The following is a 23,002-nucleotide window of genomic DNA, read 5'->3' as shown; positions in this document are numbered from 1 at the left end:
AAAGAAAGCATAACATAAAAACTAATATCTCAGGATGAAAAAGAGGAGCTATAGACACTGAAGACGCGGACGAAGATGTAAACTTGGAGAGACAACGCAATCCAAGAGCGTTTGGTTCTGCTGATGTTGATATGCTGTAGGAATTTAAACGTTATGTCCTGCCTCCTTCATGCTGCACCGCCCCCCCCACCTGAAACCTCAGGAGATTTTTCATTTGTTGTGAACGCGCCTGACCAGAGACTCTCCTGCTGCGTTCTTCATGTGTGAAAGGCAAACTGGCTTTAATGCGAAACTCACAAACAAGACTCCTGTAAGACATGATGCTGCTGTAACAGTGTGTCTGTCTCAGTGCATTCCATCAGAATAGAGTTTAAGCTACATGCGATTTCAATATATGTATCTTCACTCGTTTTGTTTGTATCATTCAGGCTTTAGTCATTCCCTCTCAACAAACCAGGTAAGTGTGTGTGTGTGTGTACAAGTGTGACTGATCCCATTTATCAGTCCAGTTAACCCTTGGCAGCAAGTAGTAATAAGGCGTAGGAGACCAGAGGGGGATGCAGGCACTCCCTCTAATTAAATCCCCCCCTCCACCTACACAGGCTGCCTCCTCTCCTCTGGCAGGAGAGACACTGACCTTCCAACCCAGCCTCCCCCCTGCAGCCTGCCTCTCCCACCTCAGCTCTGCAAACAGCATAGTGACACATGGAGACAGTCAAACGCTCCAATAGAAGTTTACACCTCGAGCTTTAACGTCATTTATTTACACATTAAAACAAAGAATTATAACCACTTTAGATCTAAAGATTATTGTTTTTAATTCAAATTAATAGCAAATTTGTCAAATCAGCATCAAACCTGCCAACCAGTCAAGTTACAGTTTACATCCATGTTTGTCCAGATTCATGTTCAAGTAAAGACTTATGTGTATTTTATCATAATTAGTGTACAGATGCTTGAGTTATGGCCAGAAACGCTCAGTGACCTTGACCTATGATGAACAAATTCTGAGTTCAACGCATCATCCTTTAGTCCAAGTGGACGTTGATGCCAGATGTAATGAAATTCTCTTCAGGTGTTCCTGACATATGACGTTCATAGGAATGGGATGGACGGGACGTCACCGTGACCTTGACCTTTGACCACAAAAATCGAATCAGTCCATCCGTCAGTCCAAGTGGACGTGTGTGCAAAAATAAGAGAAATTTCCTCAAGGCCTTCCTGACATATCTTATGCATGGAAATGTCTGAATTTGGTTGGCAAATGGAACGCAACCCTGAAGTGACCATAAGAATAAGACTGTGGATAAAGCGGCCAAAATGAGTTTTCTTCATATGGTGGCTAGACTCAAACTTAGAGAAAGGGAAAGGAGTTAGCACAGCTGCAGGAAGCTCAGAGTAGAGCCGCTGCCTCTTCGTGTTAAAAGGGGCCAGTTGAGGGGGTTCAGGCATCTTATCAGGATCCTTCCTATCGGCACCTTCCATTGGAGGTTTTTTCGTTTTTCCATGCCGAACTAGGGGGAGACCCTGTAGACCCTGAACTCGCTGGAGGGACTTCACATCCCATCAGACCTGGAGATGCTTTGGGATTCCACAGGAGGAATTGGAAAGCGTAGATAGGGAGAGGGACGTCTGCAAAACCCTGCTTAGCCTGCTGCTACTACGACCCAACCTCGAATAAGTGGAAGAAGAACATCATGAGCGCCATCATGAGGTCAAAATTCGCAAGTAATAAAATGCAAGACAAAATTGTTTCAGACTAATGGACTTGATTGGGCTTTGTTTAGTTTTTTTTGTACTGTGTTTAAAACTAAATTAGTAAATGCAACAAATCCATTTGAATTATGAGGAAAGCAGGAAAATTGTGGACAATTGTGAAATTCTTTTCCCACATCGATGTATTCAAGGTGCTTGTTGTAATAACCGTGTTTACTTTCCCAGGACTGTTGAGCTAATGAACATATGAAGATGTTCTTCCTCTTTCAGTTGTGTGTGCCTTCCCTGAGCTGTTGACCTTCTCTAATCCAGCCTGTTTTCAGTGTGAGAAGCGATGCTGACTCAGAATAAATGTCCTTTCACTTGTGAAGTAAAGACAGTGAATAAAGTGGAATAAGTGTTTGCACTGGTATGAGGGCGTTCAGCCCGCTTTGTGTGGCACGCTGGGTTCAAAAGAGGGTTAAGAGCAGGGTAATCTGTTCGGCTGACAGCATCAAAGCGGCTGGCATCATTAATACAGTCCCAAGCTGAGGCGTAGTCACAGTGGCTCCTTCCACTATTTGTGAAGGTTACACATGAACTTGCACGTCTGCATGCAGGTACAGATAGATGTACGTGTGTGCGCACAGATATAATTGTTTAAAGGTGTGCTGGCAGATATTTTATTGAACTGATATTTTCCCCCTTTTAAAAAAAAAAAAAACTCTCCGTCTATACAAACCTTTGCTTTGCAAAATATCTCCATCCAGACGAAAACATAAAAATGACTACAAACACTTTTTAAAAAAGCATGCCTGGCCAATAGGTGGCGATAAACTCTACATTGATCCAAACGTAGAGAAACTGGTGTTTAGCTGCCATTGTTCTTGTTGTGTCAGGTGCATGCTCATTACACAAAGCAAAGCAAGTTGTGGCGTCATCGTTTTCCACACTTTCAGTTTTTTTTATCTGCACTTTGGAAGGCGTTTGTAAAAATCTCTGTTTCAGTGACTTAAAAATGCTGTTTGAGTGTGAAGGAGAGGAAAAAGTTAGTTTTGCCAAATATCTGCATCAGTGTGCCAAAGTGTAAGTGAAGGCAAACAGACAGATTCAGGTCATTTTCTACTTTTGTTATATATTTACAAAATATAAAGGGAAACCCTTGTGTGAGTTTATGTGTGTGAGTTTATGTGTGTGTGTTTGTGTGTGTGTGTGTGTGTGTGTGTGTGTGTGTGTGTGTGTGTGTGTGTGTGTGTGTGTGTGTGTGTGTGTGTGTAGTAATACAGAGGGTCACGTCAACATCTCATTTATGTAATGGCTTCACATTAATCGCACCCCGACATGACTGACAGGTGGAAATGACATCACAACATTTAAATCGTTGTCCTTCTCTCTGCAGAGTAATACATCCTAAGTGATGCAAATTCCACCAACGAGCTATTTCTACAGTCGTGTACTTCATCTTTACTCCACCTTTCTCAAAAACAAACAAACAAACACACACACACACCGCTTTAACCCCCCCCCCCTCTCACTTTCTGCATTTCATTTTACTGTCCCCACAACCTCACAGTGTCACTGCGCTATCCAATTGGCATAATTGAGCCGGGTCAGATGATAAAGAGACCTATAACAATCAATGCAGGTGAAATAAAAAACAGCTCCCAGTTATTACTTTTGGCCTTTACCAGCGTCAATCAATGCCCCCACCCCCCCCAAACCCCCCAGACACACACACACACAAACACACACACACTCAAGTTTAACAGACTGGGACTGCAGCGTTTTCATCTGAGCAAAAATGTTGGACGTCTCAGAAAGAGAAGTGAAGAGACACGAGAAGGTGAAGGCAGAAAGAGGAAGAGGAGGAGGCAGAGCCGTGTGGGAGCTGAGATAGATGAGATGTGACAGGCTGCCACTCTTCTCAGCACCTTCTCATCGGCATGACACAGCTGTCACAGCCCTATTTCAGGGAAATTAAACGGCCTTACGGTAAACTGGCCTGCCCGGGGGGGGAGGGACTGCAGGAGCGAGAAGCGAGAAGTGAGAGAGGGTGTGTGTGTGTGTGTGTGTGAAAAAATGAAAAAATGAATAAGCTTGTAGTATGCAGATGGTCTTTCTGCATCTCTCCTCCCCCACTCTGTCCCCCTGCTTTGAGCACCATCCTCTCTTTTGACATGGTAATGGCTCCAAATTGATGAAGACACTTCACTCATTCGGTGACAACGACATAAACACTTCCTCCACGCCTCCTCATCCATCACTCACGGACGGCCCTCCCTTCAGCCCGCCCGGCATTGGCTGGGCGGGAAGTTGTTTAATCAGCTAATTTGCTCTTCTGCGGCCATCGCTAATGACCGAGCCACCTCTGGATTATCTTGTCATCCCGTCCTCTTAATCAGCGCTGATGAACTGCTCACGGAGCTATTATCCTCCTTTTGCCTTTGACACGCTTAGCAAAGGTTATAGGCCTGTAATTAAAACGAATCTGCTGGGTCACGTTTCTTCCTTTTAATTGGCAACTCCGAGGCCGTTTCAGTGGCATTTCGACAGTGGACAAGAGACCTCAAGTCTCATCGCTCTGCACAGACAGAAAATAAAAGCGAATGGAGAAAATGTATTATTTTCATGCTGCAAACAAACCAAACAAAACAAAAACATGAAATAGATGAATACTGAATAATAAGTGATGAGTTTGTGTTGTTATTTGTTTGGTTGTGTCTATTTGCATCTTTCTGAACTTTGCTACTGGACCGTATGTGGGAGCATCACCCTCAGAAACAAGCTAGAAGCTAGAATGGCCCTCCAAGAGCTCATAAAAAATTGTATTCACTCGATCCAGATTTTTACTTGGACCTGCACGAAATTGTACACATTTTAATCATGCCTGATTTTTCTCCATCAACAACCATGAATTATTCTATAGGAAACCAATGAAAATATTTTAAAACATCGTATCTCGCAATGAGTTCTTTCCTGATCCATACTGAATCCTTTCGTTTCATTGTAATCCTTCTCATCGGCATAATCCTGCTAACTAACAGACAGACAACGCAGACAATAACATAACCTCCGTGGGGAAGGTATTACGTATATATAGTTTTATTCCTTATTATGCATGTACATACTGGGCCAATAGAATTGATTCAGATTTAAATGATTATGTTTTCTTAAACTGCAGTGAGATGAGCTCTGTCACCATCATATATTTCTGAAGGATCAAACTCTGTGATGAAAACAAATCTGCGACATACAGTGTGTGAATTAAACACCATAAACAGAAATAATTTTTCTGTTTACTATATAAAATGCTAATCTGGGGTGAAGACATGACAAATGGGTATATTTTAATATGTCAAATTAGATTTGAATTATATATTACATCACTGCTAATAATCAAATATTATTACAAATGATCAGAAAGGACAAACATCTTTAAGTAATACTTTAAATGAGTATAAATTACTAATATCAGTAATCTCAGCTATTTCTAGCTTCATTTAAAAACATTGGCAGCAGTGGTGTGGTATAGTAATGGATTACTAAATGGATTGTACATTTCGTTTCACCTTTAAGAGAAGGTAACATATACTTGAGGTCTGTAGGTTTAGAAGCAGAAAATAAAATCTATCGTGTGATTCGACTGAACTGGATTTAGAAATGCGCTAAAGATCTTGGTTCTATTTAAGCTACTTTCTTGCTGTTGAAGCACAACCAGCTGCACTGCAGGTGAAAGACTTGTTACCTTTTAAAGAATTCATAAACATCAAACCTGTTCTGACCTTATATGCCAAATAAAAACGATCGATCCCGCCTCCCCAACTCCCACTTTAAAAGACTTATTGTGCAGCTCCATTTCATCTAATCACTTGGCAAAAGAGTGCAGAGTCTAAATAAAGAAAGGATAAATAAAAAAGTCCCTGGGCCAGTGTGTTGCTCTCACCTTTGTAGATGAAATTACCCGAAAAGCTGTTACAAATCAATATAATCAATGCAATCAGCTAACTGACACAGGCAATCTCCTGCCAGTAAGTAAAATACCCCCGGTGGAGATCTTTCAATCTCTAGTGCCATAATTGCCCCCAAGGGCGACGTTAGGGTGTAGCATTTTGTACACTTAATTAAATTACTGAGCTCTTTGGACAGGGCGGGTTGCCGATATCACATGGGACGGATAGATTTGGCCGCGTGCCAGTAATTAAGGCAATACCTTTCCTGATTACGCCAATCCCCCTTAATGAACTCATTATGCATTTTAACCCAAACACTCCCATGAATTAATGGGCACAAAGAAAGCTCCTGGATGGAAAGAACGCCCCGATCACAAACACAAGCAATAACTCATCCACTCAACGTGGGTAAATGTAATGTCCATATTTCTCCGTCCTTTCAGCCGCAACCAAGGCTAATTTGGACTTGAGTGACAGCAAAAGTTCTGGGACTGGAGACTTAGTAAAGCTTTAAAGAAATAAGATCGCTCGTCTGGCAAATAACAGGAGACTTTACTGGGCGACTTTAAAAGGTCTCGCTGGAATCTCGTATCTTACTTCACTACGTTTCGAGAACTTTTGTGTGGTAGTTTGGCAAAGATGAGACTGTATGTGCTCACACACGCACATACATGTGAAATGATTTAAAGAGACCTAGGATCACTGCAGGGTGGGAGCAGCTCCGCACTGACCCATAATGCTTTGCTAATTAAATAATTCACTAATTGATTCATCGCCAAATCAATGAAGCCGGATAATAGTTTATGATGTGAGAGCTAAAGTGTGTTTGTGTTTGAGGACTGGTGTTGGATTACAAATGAAACACACACACACAAAGCAAATCCCCAGAAACGAATGACGAGCAAACGCACATGAGATTGGTGCTAAAATGTAGCCACACATTGAGTTGACCTTGCGCTTGTGTTGCATGACATCATTTCAGCCCCTCACAGGCAAATGATAGGGAATATAAAAAGGCAGCTAGGTGGGGCGGAGTGTGACGGCGTCTGTCCTGAACCCAGTCTCAGGGGAGTCTGGGTTCTGTAGTTGGGCCTGAGGAAGAAATCAGCTGGGATTTTATTAATTAAAGTGTAATGAATCCTCGGGGTGTTTGTGTACAAAAGGGCATCTGCACTGTAAATATGTGGCATGTTATGTATACTTTACGACTGGTCATTTGAGTGTGTGCATTTGCGCCCGGTAAGGTAGGAATTACCTTCAAAAGTAATTGGGACAGCAGTGAAATGCGACATTGCAGTGATCTGGGTGGACGTGGGGATTGTAAATCCAGCCACACGAGCAGTTTGATATTTGTTTTCAAGCATGTCTGCGCCAGCACACACACACACACACAGAAATGGCCACTGGGGCTCAACACTGTCAGATGAAGGTTGTGCTTGTCTGGAGATTTCTCTAAGACTGAGTCATCTTCCTTAAAAAAGGTAATTATTTCTCCTTTAAAACTGCATCAAGACAGAAAGCCTGTTATTTTTTTGTTTTACATAACATCAATCCATCTTTAAATAAATGTCTCGACTCTTGATTGAAACGTCACTAACCCACATGAATACACATTTTCATTTTAATGTTTAGAAGCACTGATTGCAACTTCACATGGCTTCATCTCAACAGTCCCCTTATGAAACATTTAAACTCACTAGATACTGATTTTTATTCAGATGAAATAATTGCACACACTCATAAATATCAGTCATGCCTTATATTTTTTCATCAAGATCCATAAATTATTCTCTTAAAAATGTTGAAAAACTCCCTACCGGAAAAATTCCTGGTTCCACACCAACATTTAAAGGCTACGTCTCTGACCCACACAACATCCTTCCAAGTTTCGTGGTTATCTGTCCTGAAGTTTTTGTGTTTTGCGTTCTCCCCAAGTCGGTTGAACCATGATTCATCCAACACACTGGCAGATTCATAATAACACAACGTGTTTACACTGTTCCACAGTCCAATGGAGGCATACTTTACTCAACTATGTCCAACAACTGGAACTGCACATAGTGAACTTGTGCCTTAGTGCTGCTGTAGGGCTTGTTTTACGTACCTCTGCACGTCCCATTGAGTGAGTGTTTGCATCCCATCACATCACAGCTGTGCAATCGTGGCTTCTAGCATCTCCACGCCATAAAGTGGAATGGCAATCACATCCAACAGCAGGCTGTTTAACGTTTACTGAGAGGTAGCGCCATCTGCAGCTACATGTGGGGATTTGTTCTGTTCAGTAAATGGGTTTCATGTTGAGAAAAAACAAAACCTAACGGAGCTCTGTTTATTTAGTCTGGCTAACAGAGCTGAATGGAGGATATCACCCATGATCCCCGGCTTCCTGAACCAGAAGAGCTGCTGCTGTAACAAATTCAGTTTCAGACTATTTTTTAAGCTACTATTTTAAGGTAAAAAAGTTGCATAGTGTTGCTGTAATTACAAATTTGAGGTACTTGAGGTATTTACTTTTCATGCTACTTTAACTTAACTAAATTTCAGAGGAAAATACTGCATCTTACTCCACAACAATCTGACAAATTAAAACTGGATTTAACGTTAACAGTACCTGCCTGTACACAACATGGTGATTGCCCGATCCCTTAGAATTAAAATATAAAATATGCTTTGTCTGTAATGAAATCACTAACTACAAGTGGCTTTTGAATACTTTTGGTCATATTGTGCACATGTGATGGACAGCATAGTACAGGTAATTGTATTTGTGTATAAGCACACTTATCTTGACAACGACTTAATATAGGATGCAGTTTTATTTCACATGTATATTAAAAACGGTGTACACAGGGCTCCATAATTAATATTTTTTTATCCTTTACTGTGCAGAGAAGAGATGAAAAATAAAGTCAACAGATTTCTCCATAATCAAATAACACACTCTTACACTCAGAGTGATACCAGTATTAGTTCACCATTGACAGCCACACAGAAATTCATAGTCATTTCAAAACTTAGCATTTAAAAGAAAAATATATTAAAATAGTATGTCAGTTACCTTTCCAACAATTAACTGCATATATTAACAGTCAGGGACCTTTTCAATTCCCACGTGGTCCGGTATCACTCCATTACAGACTCATAAAAGCATAAATCTTAACTTAAAATGCCAAAAGTTTTAAATTATTTCATAGCAGTTTGGTAAGGTACCATTTAGGTCGACTAGGAAGGACCATCAGACTCTGAGATGTGGGTGAACCCTGAGAACAGAGGAGTCAGACCACACTTACAAACGACAGGACACCCAGAATCAAACAAAAGCATAGCTGGAATGGAAAATACCAAATTATTTAAAAAACCCATTACAGTAAAATGTGAAGTAAAAATGGGAGTATAATGCCATGGCAATGACTTTGACTGCCAGTGATAAAAAACATGTATTGCGTTGAACGAGTTGTTTTGGTGTGCAACATTAACATCGGTTCTCTTTGCCTCGATTTTCATTTTCTTTTGGTGTAAGCAAATACTTCCTTCCTGTGTTTTACTTAAAGTCCATTTGCACATTACCAACAGTTGAGACAGAAACATGGTCCCTGGCCATGTCTGTACGTGGGGCAGCGGACTGTGGTGCTGAAACGCCACTCTGTGTTCAAACGCAGCATTGCAGGTGAGGAGCACACCCCCGCTTAACGTCTCCCCACCAGAGACAGTGTGAGTGATAGTGTGGAAAATAGCTGAAGCTGAATTAGGACATTGATGAGTGTAACAACTACATGATGTTACACACACAAAACTGAGATAAACAATAAAAGGAAATTGGAACATCCTCCTTGTTGGTAGGGATTGTAATCTGATATGTATTGAACTCAGGAAGCCACGTCCACAGGAAGGTATGACCAAGGCTTCTATCTTTTTTCCCTTTAAAAAAATTCCCCAAAACTACAACTTTTAAGACTGTGATGTATGTTTTTGTGATAGAAATACAATAGAAGTTCAGCCAATGAGCCTTTCATAGTAAACAATGCAGTAAAGATGTGTATTTACATTCTTCATAAAATAATCTGTTTATTTGCTTAATTGAAGTTAAAATAAAATAAAATCTATGGTTAAACTGTGAATTATCAAGCCTCAATTAAAGTTTGGTAGGGTTTGATAACCTCATTTTAGGAATCATTGTTAATTTTGTTTTCACTCCCTAATATCAGCATCAGCCAAAATGCAGAATTCCACCCTCCATATTGACTGGGCTCTACAAATAAACATCGCTTTGAACCATTAACAACTTGTCATTTTAATATTGTGTGTTTTGTACAGGTTAAATCCACAAGATATGGAACATGATAATTCTTATAATCTTTATGCTAAAATGTGATTAGCTAAGCTCAAAGGCTGTTGGCTCCAGCCTCACACTGACGTGAGACTGTTATCTATCTTCTCATGTAACTTTCGAGGAAAGTAGATTTTTCACACGGTCAAACCGTCCCTTTAACAATGAAAGGTAAAGCCACTACATTATTAGAAGCAACCCTTTCACATTGTCAAAACTACATTTAAGGCCATTCACATGTTCTGATCATTTGGTAAATCTGTGAGGAATACAAGAGTCCAGGATGGATCGGCCTGCTGCCAAGTTCCCCAAGCTGAGTGAGAGTCTGTACCAAAGAGCATTTACATTAAAGTCAATAAATAAAAAGAGTATTTTCAAGCTAAAAATAAAATGCGTTCATTTATGTGTGCAAAGGGCCCAAATTGAATACACCGTGCAACATCAGACCATGTTGGTTTGGGTGTTGGGGCTGCGACTCTGCAGGTCCTGTACCTGGTCGAGAACCCAACTGATGTTTGGTCTCTCCTGGGGGTTTGACACCATTATGGAGCTCAGCAGCACCTGCAGGCCCTCGGAGTAACTGGGAACCAACAGACACCACATTAGAGCAACATATATTTAACATACTTACACAAACCTTCATAAGCGACCTTTCAACTTAAACGTGTTTTAACAATGGCTGTTGCAAACAAATTCCAGGGTAAAATATTTCTGGTGCTGCTGTTTTAGAGTTTTATTTATCAGTTGCACCTACTTAGTGTTACTTTGGAACGGTTGTATTTGTTTACTTTTCCATGGAATATAATGTGGGAATTTTTCCTACTACTATCCTCAGCAGTGACAGAAACTGATCATCATCAGCCGGAAACTTTTAAGTTACACTGTAAAAATGTTACAGTCTGAAGACTCACCTGCAAGACTGTGGGATGGTCACTGGATTCTGGACAGCAAGGGCAACACTGTCCCCCTTCTGAAACACCAGGTCGTATGGTCCCTCCAACATCATCATGCAGTAAAGCACACAGCCAAGTGACTGATGGGAGAGTGGGAGGATCGCGACAGACGAGAAAAAGAAGTGGTGATTAAATAATCCACAGTAACTCAAAAAAACAACATGAAACAACACACACAAGCCAGGAGGGACTCAAAATAAAACAAGGCCTTACCCAGATATCAGTGCGCTCATCTATAATGCAGTGGCTCTCTACATTGAAGAGTTCAGGAGCCCTGTAGGAAATGGTGCAACGCTGGGCTGCCCAGTCCTGTATGGTCATGGCTTCTCTGGTGCCTTTTACCTGCCGTACATTAAGTTTCATTAAATTCATCAGAGATTGAGGATTATTTTGAGGACATCATGTTTGGAAGATAAACCTTTAACAACACAAAAATAAATAAATAACAGTTTCTGGAAGTGTAAGTCCAGCCCTTAAGGTATATAGCAATGCTTGAAAAACAATCCCAATTGTAATCATATTACTTGTGTTTAGGGAAATAGTAAAATAAAATTTGAGTATTTATATATAGACCCTGCACCCGTACCTCAATCCTGGCCCGGTTCATAGAGCCCAGGTCCATTAGAACTGGCCTGTCATCCTCATCCAGAAGCACATTTGTGGGCTTCAGATCTCTGTGAAATCACAACAGATAAATAGCATGTGTTCAGATGTCTGCAAAATGTCTTCTTAAAAAGAAGAAAACTTAAGAAAAGTGAGTAAATGATAACATGAATGATACACGACAATCTGCAAATATTAGTATCATACTCATATATCAATCATTAGTTGATTACATTACACCTGGTTTTGGATAGTTGGTGACGATATACAGTAAATGCATATAATCAGAGAGATCAACCACAGTATGTGGAACACCTTCTTTGGGATATAAACTGTAATAAGCTAAACTCAGCTAATCCGAGGATGTGCTCTTCATTAAATTCTGAGTAGTAAGTTGCTTGACATTTCTGCACAATCTTTTCACTTTTTGATCATAGTGCATTGAGTGCAGTTTTCCAGAAAGCAAGTCACCGGGACTCTACACAGACAGTTTTGACACTCGAAGCTAGTACAAGAGTCTTTTTACTGATCCTATGAATGTAAATATCTGTTGTATACATGTGTATGTTGAGAAAATGTACCTGTGTGCGTAACCTTTTTCATGAATGACCTTGAGTCCAGAGCAGATGCCACGAAAAACTTGCAAAATCAGTTTTTCAGGCATTGAGCTCCCCTTGTCTCTTAGCTTCTCCAGAACGGACCACAAACTGCCTTTCTGTTCACACAAACACAATACATCAGAGTCAGACCATTTCCCTCAAGGCTATTCTTGTCATTCTAACTACTGCATCTACTTACACAAATATAAGGCAGAAGTAACCAGGCTTCACTCTTTCCTCCACGATCAACAAAGGTGTGGGCGACCAGGCTCAAGATGTTCGAGTGATTAAACATGTGATGCATCTCCATTTCAGTCTGAGCCTCCTGGCGGCCTTCGCGGTCATGGCACAGAATCCTCTTGAGGGCATAGAAGCGCCCATCCTTTACCCCCTCAACCAGGTCCACATAACTGAACCCACTGAAAAGAGGAAAAACAGGTCAGAGTTTGAAGAGAGCAAAGTAGACTTTTAGGGATAAGGATGGTGATATTCCATATTTTTATAAAAAATAAACAGATCCTATAAAAGCAGCAACATAGTGTTTGTAGGATTGACTCTGAACTATAGAGGTCCCATGTTTATAGTAATAAGCTAAGATGACCCCCCCACTACTCCAAAGGGCTCAGTGGTGTATTTATAGACAACAATGGATGTCAGAGCAATAAGCCACACCATCATTTGACAGCATAAGAATTGTTTACCTCAGACAAGGAGGTTAAGTTTTCACCGCCGACTGTTTGTAAGCAAGATTACACAAAACCAACTGAAGAGATTTCCATGAAACTTGATGGAAGGAGGCAGAACGGGCCAGGGAAGAAACCATTATATAGCCATTACATTTTGGTGCAGATTCAGATTAGCAGGCTGATACAAGACTTTTTTTCCCCACTTGTTTTAACATATGTAGATGGGGGATTTTTCAACATATCCACTGTTTTACAAGGGGAAGGTGCATGGATCTTGATGAAAATAACCAGCCACACTTACGGAGCAATTACCTATGGGTGTATTATCATCTTTTGTTGCAGACTGATTAAACTTAAGGGGACTGTTGGACCTTGGCATTTAATCCATTATTAGTTTGGGCCTTTTAAATAGATTTCTTGCTAAACACACATAGAATCACACTTAACCCTGAAAGTGACGTTAAACGGAGTTGGGTAAATACAACATGCCATCTTACCCTTCATCTAATTTCTGGACGAAGTAGTATTTCTTGTTATCGATGGTGATGGAGCCGCGGGAGCATAAACACAGTGTCTGCCCCATGTTGACTGGTTCATTGTTCGACGCCAAGCTGTTCAAGGGCCTGGACGAAAGAAGACAACCCGAAGTTAAGTGACAACAGAGACAAACATACCTTCCATTGTTGTGCTAGCTAACGTGAAGCTAGCACAACTTTCCAGGCTAAAAGCGTCCAAACGCGATCTTAACGCTGGTTTTTAACGTCACCCCCAAAGAAAGTGAGATGTTAACGAACCCCCCGATGCGATGAGCACCTCGACAAAACGCGCGGGACGACACACGCGACGTGTTTCTGCCAGTTAGCTCACCGTGCTGTCACTTTTACTCCATGCTCTTCTTCTTTTGTAAACAGCGACGAGCGACGCGCGACGCTTCAAGGAGCTCCGGCGACATCTGCCGGCGAGTCCGAGAAGAGCAGCGATGGCGGACTATAGCGGAGACAGCAGCAGCGACGACGGAGGTGATATTTGAGCTGTTTGAGCTTCTCACGTGTGTTTAGAACTAATCAGTATGTTGTGTTAGCTCGATGCGATGCCTGCTTGTCAACACCGGACACGACTGAAGCCGAACAGAGGGAGAATTCGTAAAATGACACCAAGCTAAGCTACATCTCGGTGACCCAGCTAATGCTAACGCTGTAGCAACGTTACCTGTGTGGCTATGGACTAATACGAATGACTGTATCTATTAGGCTAATACAGCTAGCATTAGCCAGACAGTAAAGCAGAGACTTGCTTCTAGCACATAGGTTTATTGATCGCTTGCTAACATAGTGTTAGCCTAGCCAGTGTGTGTGTGTAAAGCTAGCTAGCATTGTTATTATTTGCTTCCAGACCTTGCGCACGGTGCCACCGTAGTTCAATTAAACCCTGATGTCATCGGTACTTAACGCGCACACCGTCCCCATGTGGATTCGTGTGGTAGAGTCGAACAGTAGCTACCTATGGTTCGCTGATGGCTAGAATCCCAGCCACCCAGGTACAGGTGATAGCGTTTTATTTATTCTCCAGGTCCCCAGCAAATATGTGTTCACCGTGGTGAGTTGTCTTGCCTCAAGCAGGGCCGCAGGAGGAGGGAGGCAGAGTGAAAACTAAGCCTGTCTCTTGTAGCACTGCGGGCGGAGAAGGGTCCGCAGTCAAACGCACGTCCCAGCACCTCGCACCCGAGGAGGATGACGACGAGTCCTCGGCGGACCCGCCGGCGCCCTGCAAAGTCCCCAAAATAGGCTTTAGCATGCAAGGCAAGATGGGGAAGAAGTCGATCCCCATATCTATCAAACTTGGAGCATCAGTGAGTGTATATTGTTGCATATTTACTGATTGCATAGATAACTGGTTTCATTTTGATGTAGTACTTGTGTTGTTACTTGCATCACAGACTTTGGTACACCCACATAGGTAATAATGGCACCGTAGATCCAAACTAGATTGGCACTCACTGGAGCCAACAACAGTTCCCTTAAATTCAATCTAGCTGCACCAGATTTTCACACACTGGTGGATACCACTCCCCTGAATGTGCTTGATTGTTTTCTTAAAGATCTATAAATGATTCCCTGGGAATTGAAAAATGCCCTATGTTAAACAAAGTGGGGGGAAAGAGTCCTGGATCTGCCCCCTGATCCGGATCCACACCAAAATGTAACCATTTCTTCCCTGTTCCATACAATACCTGTTCAGTGTGTAATCTTACTTACAACCGAATGGACGGGGTTAAAAACATATCATCCTTGGTGGAAGGTAAAAAACGATGAAGGCCAAAATCCTCAATATTTTGAGTGGTGCTGAAACATGGGTAACATCAAGAGTTACTCACAAGTCAATTGATAGAACTAGTCAACTAACGATTCAAGTAATTTATCAAGTAAACACAAACTGCATTTCATTCTGCACAATGACAATAAAGTTTAATCTAATCTAAAAGTGTCAAATATTATCTGGTTAAACATATTAAATGTCAGGATCTGTTACTCTTACATTTTGTAAAGTGTGATACTGCTCGATTACTTTGTTTCATTTAGTTAACCTACACCTTCCGTCCTTTTTTAGAAACCCAAAGAGCCTGTACCACCGGTCCCCCCAAAAAAGTCAGGGTTGGCATCTGTATTTGACGAAGATGACGATGTAAGTGTGCATGGCCACAGTAAAGGCATGGTTGTGTAAATGCATAAATAACAAATAAGCACAAGTTGACTGATATTTTCTATTCACATGCAGAGTGAACCTGAGGAGATGCCTCCAGAAGCAAAGATGAGGATGAAGAACATTGGCAGGTATAAAGACAATCTGATTGTTTCCTCAGGTTTCTGTGAAAGCATTTAGCTTTTTCTCCCTAAATGAAGTGGTAGTAATCGTGTGACATGTTTCTGTTTTGGGTTTTAACTTTTCAGGGAGACGCCAACATCTGCAGGACCTAATTCATTTAACAAGGGCAAGCAAGGCTTCTCTGATCAGAAAAAACTGTGGGAAAGGAAGCTGAAGGCCCAGTCAGATAAACCCTAACTGACTCCCAGTTTGTCACTAATAGATCATTTTGTATAGGTTAAATATCTATGAAGGCTCAGGCGATTCCTCCTGCAATGAAGAATAATTTAAGCCTTCTGTGGTACTCTCTTAATGAACATTTACACATTTAACCACTACTGGTGGATGCTAACGGAGAGGAGAGCCATCGAGCCCCTGCGATAAGAGATGCTGAGATCAAGAGGTGGGGCAAGTAAATTAGCCTTTAGACTATTATTCAAACTGTAAAAATCTTGCTACAGTTTCCTTCTGCAGGCTGATGAGAAAATCAAGCCGCTTTTAGAGCCGTCATGCCTCTTATGCATCCTGCTTGTTCCTCTTGGTTTGGTGCGATCCTGAGCGACTCTTACTTTTAGTCGTCTAATATTTGTGTAAAAAATGTACATTAAAGTGTGATTGTGTTTTATTTTTTGATCCACAAACGGGAGTGTGAGTATGAGCATTATGCTGATGTGGGGGGGCAAGTGACTAGACTATATGCGTAGATTGATTGTTTTGCTCAGTTTTTCAACATCAATGTACAACTCTTTTTTTTTTTACCCCAATTTTTATTTTGATATATAAGATGGACATAACCATCGCAAATCAACTTCACTTTGCATTTCACCTGCTGTATCACCTCATTGGCAGCTCTTTGTTTGATGTTTAGGTTTTCTTTTACCCGTATTTCCGGTTTTGTTTAATCAACACTGATTTCTTTCAGTTTCACTTTCCCATTTACTGAAGCCCTTTTAACTTTTACATTCGCTGAAGGACTTTGATGTGTTTTTAGTTGACAACTGTGTGAGGATCAGAATCACACAGTGCTAATATGAATTCAGATGCTGGTAACATCATGTCTATTGATTTGTGGGTGGTTAAAGTGTACAGTAGGTTAGTAATGTTTATGTAAACACTCTGCATTGCAACTTTAACAATAGAAAGCCCACATTTCTGAAGTCTAGCCCAACTCCTTTTAAAATTAGAAACCTGCAGTACCTCAGTGACTAGACTCCTGTGCCTGAAACTCCTTCTGGAAAATACCCATGATCAAACATGTAAACTTTAAATTCCTTTGTTATCCTACTGTGCAGAATTTCCCCAAGTCAATTACACCAATACCCACTGCTGTGACCTGTTTAGTCAAGCAAAACTCTCCTGAAAACATTTAAAAGGAATTAAAAAAAAGTTTTGGATTATATGTTTTGTGTCAAATATGTCCGCTCCACAGTACACGATGAGGTAGACCTCACAACATAAGTTTGTTATCCCTAAACTGTTATAGACAAATATAAGCTAATTCTTTAAATGTTTCTTTTTCTTTTTTACATTTTGTTCACTAAGTAGTATAAATCTTTTATATGGTGTATTCATAGGAAACAGGGAAACAGTTCAATTAGTATTTTTGGTACAAAGGTAGGTTTACTTGTTTTGATTTAATGACGATTTTCTTTACATATTTGTTAGTTAATGATGCCACAGTTTGAGTTCAGTACATAATGTTCATGGACATAACACCTGTTTGGAATGATAAATGTTACTGGTGAAACAATCTAATCATTGGTCCTACACAAGTGAAACCAGTGTCACTCTGTGATCGGGCATGGCCTTCCTCAAAGACATCCAGAATCTGCTGGTTCCTCCGGCAGGTTCATCTGACGTCCAGTTCAGACTCGGTAGCACCTTCAGTGCCCTTTGGACCAGTGGAGGAAGCGGGGGGTCCTGGATGACGGATGCAGAGTTTCTACAGGTCTGTATCAGCAGGAGTTTGAGGGAAGAATTTTGCAGCAAAGCCTAAAGATATGGACCAAGTAGCAATTCAGAAAATGATTATGAAAAGTCAGAATTGCAGTGAACGCAGCATTAGTTGCCCTGAAACGTAAGCCTACCTGAACTCCTGACTCCAGCACAAACACTCCATTGCTGTCGCAGAGGTAGTCAGCTGACAGGAGACAGATAAGCATGTGGCTTCTCTGTATTGCAAGAGCCACATCATTTGTATAGGCTGCAATACAAAATGGAAATGATCAGGAATCTTTGCAGTCATCACACACACACAACACAGCCGTCCTTACTAGGACATTTATTGTGGACAGCTTAACCAAAACCGTATTCCTAACGTTAACCAGTCCAGGACCAACTTGTACCTAACCTTAATCTAACCACAAGTCACATCTCAACTCTGAACGGATTCCCCCGAAACTCGGACGAAGGATACATTTTTGACATCACCAGCTTAAATTGACTCACTTTACCAAAATGTCCTGACTCCATTAGGTCTACAGCTCAGATTAGATCGAACTACAAGTACTGACACACATGCTGATCCTCTGACCTCCTCCTGGAAGAATGTCTCTCTCTTCCACACAGAGGCGATACCCCCACTCTTCCTCTAACACTTGGCGCAGTAGCACTTCCAGTGGTCTCTGTGTGGCTTCACCCTCCTCGGTGTTCAGTGGGTCCAGGCTGGATGGACATGCTGCCAATAGAAACGAGTGCTTACTTTCTTTAGGTACATGTAAAATGAAATCCAGATACATATACACTGAACGTCTTGGCCTACCCTCCTCATCAGTGACAGGTCCTGATGGGGAGGAACGGGTCCAACCTCTCTCCAGCTCTGCTGATGTGGTGCTCCACACGTATGACAGAAACACATCAAACCTTTTCTCATCTGAAACAGAGGGTCGGTGGACGTAAAAGACGATTCAGTTATGAAACCTAAACATGAAAAGTGTAAATGTGGACACTTTGAACGAGTCATAAGTTTAGATAGAGATATGGTTGTGTAATGGAACATTATCACTATACTATTACACTATCTTTGCTTGTGTAACTGCCAAGATGACCTTTGACCTGCCTAACAGCAGATTCAGGTTAGGAAAGAAGTAACTATGGTTAAGGTCAGAGAAAGTCTTCTGAAGTGTGCGCATGTCTTTCTATAGTTATGAGGGGCATTCTTGATTCAATACCATCATAGTTAGGACATTTTGACCAGTCCTCAAAAACTCCGCGAAGACTGTTTGAGGTTTAAGAATTGGTTTTAGGGTTATGGTCAGGGTTTTGCATTTCGTTTTGATGGTTAAGGATTAGATTAGATTAGACTTTATTGTCAGAATCTCTACTGAAATGTGTACGTACATTGCCTTCCATAAAGACAAACATAGAATTACACAACAAGTGTGTTGTGAGAGACAAGTGTGTGTGTGTGTGTGTATGTGATTTCTAACCTCTGTCATGTTTCCCGTGTTGGAAGTGGGATCTGTAGATAATCTGTAGCTCCAGCCACTTCATGTGCAAACTCACTCCCACCACAACTACCAGCAGCAAAGAAGCGACGGGGAACCCAACCAGTGACGGCCATTTCACTACAACCAAGTCCAAAATACACTCATTAGATCGTATCATGTCTTGACAGGGGCAATACATGGACATGGGCGCAGTGGAAAGAAACAAGCTGTGGACACAAAATTGACATATTATCACAATTTCTGCCAATAGACCTAAATCTTCTACACTGAACCTTTAATAAAACAAAGAACTGATATTACCTTGACGTTTCCTCTTGAGCCTGATAGTGACATTGCGTTTTCCGACAGCGTTACTGGCAATGCAGGTATATGTGTGGTCCAAGTGTTGTGGAGTCACTTCGTTTATGACGCCCTCCTGTAGGATCCTGTATTCTTCAAGTATGTCGGACCTCTGTCTGAATGAGGTAAAGCATTTCAGCTGCTTCGTCTCCTAATCAAAACTGATCACGCGAGTCAAGTTGAATCATCATCATGCACATCCCAACAAAACACGGTTACTTGATGGCAAAATCTAACACTGAGATTGAATGTGACTCACTGTGGCCTCTTCATGTCCAGTAGAGTCATATTCTCCTTGTTGCCGCCATAATTCATGTACCAACGCACCTCCCCTGTAGTCTTACTCTCATAAGGAAAAAGCACCGTGCAGGTCAGAGTACGAGGCCAACCTAGCACGAGTAAAAAACATGGTAACTAAACTTTAATGTCTAAAGAAGAGATATATAATTGATTTCATAAAGCTTCGTGGAAGTCAGTCATTCAGAGAAAAAGAGCATTGTGTCTTTGTCAGTGTTTCAGATATTCATATATAAACATTTTATACATTAAAACTCAGAAATTACAATAAATCATCATTAGACAGACAAAGCCAAATCAGTTTGAAAAATATTAAATACACAACAGTAACATAAAATAAGTTTTATAGGCTGGTTATAATGGTAATAGACTTTTGATTTGACAACCGCTCAATATGGCTCTATAACAGTTCGATACCATATATTAGTTATTAATTCTGATAGCGCTAAGCTTTAATCACATTTCAGTGCACTCACCAAGTTCCACTTCCTCTGTCATGTTGTCAGCAGGATACACAATCCTGGGACGGTCACTTATTGTCCTGTGTGCTGGTTTGAGAAATAAAGTCACATCATCAGCCAATGTGTTTACTGGAAAAAAACACCAGTAAAAACATGTGGCCCAGATTTGGCAAACAAGTGCTCTGCAAATTCTAGGCCAAAACAATTCTGCCATGTAGGCCAGGAAGTGGTGATGAGTCCTCCATCTTTAAATACATGCTGTGCTGTGAATTTATTAGATAAATATGCAGTAATACACAACTACACATAGTGTCATGGTACACACACATATATGGTTTGTGGTGTTCCCTCACCAAGCCTGCCAATTTCTATGTTATAGCACCTCAAAGTGGATCATCACATTTATACCAGAGCTACTCGGTACCGTGGCCCACGTCTAAATATGCTCACTATCCAGAGATGGAGCTGAAATATCGAACGCTGCCATCTTGCACATTTTATTTCATCAAATAACAATAGTTAAAACAAAACCTATCGGAAAAAAGCATTCTTGGATATAGTGTTATAAGAACTATAACTAAAATGAAACCATTAATGAGAACATTTTATTTGGGGTGTACTTTTGTTTTTGTTTGGTCCATGTCCCATCCGCCAACATGGATTGAACAGCCACCAGGGGGCGGTGTCATGTCGTCCATCTTCATATACATTCTATGATTCACACACATAGCACTTACGCACAACTTTGACTTCAACAGCCCTCCGGAGCGTCCATGTGACTCCCTGCTCCATTATTGGTCTGTCACAGAAATATACACCTGCATCGTATTCGCCTCTGACTTCACAGAGACGAAGCAGCTCGTTCTCTTCACAGGTGGCTCGACTCAGCTCAGACACGGAGATGTTTCTCTGCAAGAGAGAACGTGTGTCTGAGTGTTAGCTGTTGGTCACAGGTTTCCATTGTGAAACTGAAAATCCTACTCATACATGCACTTCACCTTGAACCATCTGACGTCTGTGTCGTGGCTGCAGTTGCGTCCAGGGCAGGGGATCTCCCCACCAGCACTGTTGAGCAGCTCCACGCTGCTCTCCTCCTGCTGGAAACATCCCACACTGGTTTCCTCCACCACCTGTAGGTGCAAGAACAACTCGCTGCCCCTGGACAGCAGGGACCTGTTACTAAGAATTTGAATAAATGTGATGAAATGATATTAATAATATATTAGGACTTACAAATGAATTATTATTTATTGATTACTATTAGTCTGGTTAATGAATGAATATTTGGAGCAGAGGGTTATGGCCTCTGCTGTTGCCAGCCACCAGTTATTTGACTTATATACTAACCAAGTCTAAGTTTAGATTGTGTCGTAGGTTGGACAGATGCTAAAACCCCTTGATGCTAATTTGTGATTCTGAAATCTAGCAGCTTTGTTTGGCTGCAGCGAGGAACAGCAAAGCTTTCAGCTAAATGCTATGTCCCAGCAACATGCTGATGCTAAGCAGCTCACTCACCATCTTAGTTAGCACTGACTGTTTGTACTGAGATATAGGGTCAATTCAATGAATCCAGAAATCTCCGTCTGTGGCTCATTTATCTCAAGATCTGTTTATGTGATTGGCTTCACACTTGTCATGTGTTTTGTTCAGGGCCTAAGGAAGAGCAGTGTTGAATCTTGGTGTGATTTAGGCAAGTGAGTGTTGTTTTAAGGATGACTTATAAAAATGTGAAACTCATATATTAAAACATCTGAGTGAATATTCCATATTGTGTTGCAATCTCCCAAAAAATGAGTTACTCTGTGATTACACACCTTGTTTTTAACAGGCAGATCTTTGCTGCATTAGTCAAAGCAGCTTTTGAGATTGATCAGAAATATTAAATACAACAAAGGTTATGATAACGATGAGAAACGTGGTTGTTTACCCTGTGAGGCAGCTGTAGTTTCCAGAATGTTCTGCCTCAGCTGGAAACACTTTCCCACAGTCATAGGATGGACCTTCACGTCCTCCAGTCCTGGACCACGCCACGTTAATGTGTCCGCTCACAGATTTGATACACGGCAGCATGAAGCTCTCCCCCTCCACGGCTCTGTAGTGCTGATGTGTAGCATCCTGCTGCAGACCTGTGAGTCCTGCAGCTGCAACACAGACATATTTTCAGATTTTAACTGTATATTCTAAACCAAGGAGACACCGTTAGTATTAATAATAGAGTAAATTAATTACCTGTTTGTTTCTTTTCAGGACTTCCCACACAGCATCCATCCAGGACAATGGGAAAGATGAATGAAAACAGAATGTGTCCAGTTTGCATCCTGTGTCTCTGAATCTGTCAAAATGTCAGTCATGACGCTGATAAAACGAGTTTTCTTTATACATTTAACATTTTACATTTATACATCGAGTTTTTCTGATATTTACTTACCGGATGAAGAGTTCTTGTTTTTGTTTTACCCCAGTTGCACCGTCTATTTGGCAGCAACTGTTAAAGGTGACGTCTTATCACAAGTCACATATACAATTTCCTGTGGGGTTGTTTAAAGATTTCCCCAGAAATCGTTGTTAGTGTTAGCCACATCCTATGAACTGCACTTCTTAGAATTACTTATTCTTCGTTATGTAAGAACAACAGACCACATATGTTGCTGCTCCGTGTTACGCAGATTTACAGGGCCTGATTTTTCATAGAATCAAGTGCAGGCAGCAAAGTTGAACAGTTTTAACGACAAAATAAATTTCCTGTTTCCTGTACATGCCCCCCACCTACTCCTTTATCTA

The 23,002-nt window shown here is 41.1% G+C and overlaps 3 protein-coding genes across 6 annotated transcripts; 1 reads left to right on the top strand and 2 right to left on the bottom strand.

The window, feature by feature from the left end:
• Positions 1-8,442: 8,442 nt before the first annotated feature.
• Positions 8,443-14,437, bottom strand: stk16 (serine/threonine kinase 16). Of its 3 annotated transcripts, none has more exons than XM_035154825.2 (8): positions 14,314-14,437; positions 13,311-13,436; positions 12,327-12,546; positions 12,110-12,243; positions 11,512-11,599; positions 11,139-11,267; positions 10,884-11,005; positions 8,443-10,552 (listed from the first exon to the last, which is right to left on the bottom strand). In XM_035154825.2, exons 2-8 carry the CDS (start codon positions 13,394-13,396, stop codon positions 10,414-10,416), a joined length of 918 nt encoding a protein of 305 aa, XP_035010716.1. In that variant the 5' UTR covers positions 13,397-13,436; positions 14,314-14,437; the 3' UTR covers positions 8,443-10,413. The 3 variants fall into 3 exon arrangements, with proteins under 3 accessions (XP_035010716.1, XP_035010699.1, XP_035010707.1); XM_035154808.2 differs by lacking the exon at positions 14,314-14,437 and adding an exon at positions 13,681-14,254; XM_035154816.2 differs by lacking the exon at positions 14,314-14,437 and adding an exon at positions 13,608-13,738.
• Positions 13,731-17,074, top strand: LOC118106362 (PEST proteolytic signal-containing nuclear protein). Its single transcript, XM_035154838.2, has 5 exons — positions 13,731-13,832; positions 14,433-14,662; positions 15,421-15,495; positions 15,589-15,644; positions 15,762-17,074. Exons 1-5 carry the CDS (start codon positions 13,793-13,795, stop codon positions 15,871-15,873), a joined length of 513 nt encoding a protein of 170 aa, XP_035010729.1. The 5' UTR covers positions 13,731-13,792; the 3' UTR covers positions 15,874-17,074.
• A 216-nt stretch (positions 17,075-17,290) lies between these two features.
• Positions 17,291-22,895, bottom strand: LOC118106338 (interleukin-18 receptor accessory protein-like). 2 transcript variants are annotated; one of them, XM_035154784.2, is made up of 13 exons: positions 22,650-22,895; positions 22,451-22,553; positions 22,149-22,362; positions 21,220-21,394; positions 20,959-21,130; positions 20,237-20,308; positions 19,723-19,852; positions 19,425-19,579; positions 19,104-19,241; positions 18,437-18,547; positions 18,209-18,352; positions 17,763-17,878; positions 17,291-17,667 (listed from the first exon to the last, which is right to left on the bottom strand). In XM_035154784.2, exons 2-13 carry the CDS (start codon positions 22,536-22,538, stop codon positions 17,440-17,442), a joined length of 1,743 nt encoding a protein of 580 aa, XP_035010675.1. In that variant the 5' UTR covers positions 22,539-22,553; positions 22,650-22,895; the 3' UTR covers positions 17,291-17,439. The 2 variants fall into 2 exon arrangements, with proteins under 2 accessions (XP_035010675.1, XP_035010684.1); XM_035154793.2 differs by having other exon boundaries at positions 21,220-21,379.
• Positions 22,896-23,002: the final 107 nt, after the last annotated feature.

Source organism: Hippoglossus stenolepis, chromosome 1, assembly GCF_022539355.2.
Source record: "Hippoglossus stenolepis isolate QCI-W04-F060 chromosome 1, HSTE1.2, whole genome shotgun sequence".
In the NCBI taxonomy this organism is placed as follows: Eukaryota; Metazoa; Chordata; class Actinopteri; order Pleuronectiformes; family Pleuronectidae; genus Hippoglossus; species Hippoglossus stenolepis.
Note: the sequence above shows the minus strand (reverse complement) of the source record. Positions and strands in the feature narration are given on the sequence as shown.

Bases quoted from the DNA above. Each gene is read 5' to 3' on its own strand.
- LOC118106338 (XM_035154784.2), bottom strand. From the start codon at position 22,538: ATGCAAACTGGACACATTCTGTTTTCATTCATCTTTCCCATTGTCCTG. The intron at 18,548-19,103 runs GTTAGAAATCAC...CCTCTGTTTCAG, and splicing joins ACACGGGAAACATGACAGAG to ATGAGAAAAGGTTTGATGTG. The intron at 17,879-18,208 runs GTCAGAGGATCA...TTTGTATTGCAG, and splicing joins AGACATTCTTCCAGGAGGAG to CCTATACAAATGATGTGGCT.
- stk16 (XM_035154825.2), bottom strand. From the start codon at position 13,396: ATGGGGCAGACACTGTGTTTATGCTCCCGCGGCTCCATCACCATCGAT. The intron at 11,600-12,109 runs GTACATTTTCTC...GTGATTTCACAG, and splicing joins GAAAAAGGTTACGCACACAG to AGATCTGAAGCCCACAAATG. The intron at 11,006-11,138 runs GTAAGGCCTTGT...CTCTCCCATCAG, and splicing joins ATGAGCGCACTGATATCTGG to TCACTTGGCTGTGTGCTTTA.
- LOC118106362 (XM_035154838.2), top strand. From the start codon at position 13,793: ATGGCGGACTATAGCGGAGACAGCAGCAGCGACGACGGAG. The intron at 13,833-14,432 runs GTGATATTTGAG...TGCCTCAAGCAG, and splicing joins CAGCAGCAGCGACGACGGAG to GGCCGCAGGAGGAGGGAGGC. The intron at 15,496-15,588 runs GTAAGTGTGCAT...ATTCACATGCAG, and splicing joins TATTTGACGAAGATGACGAT to AGTGAACCTGAGGAGATGCC.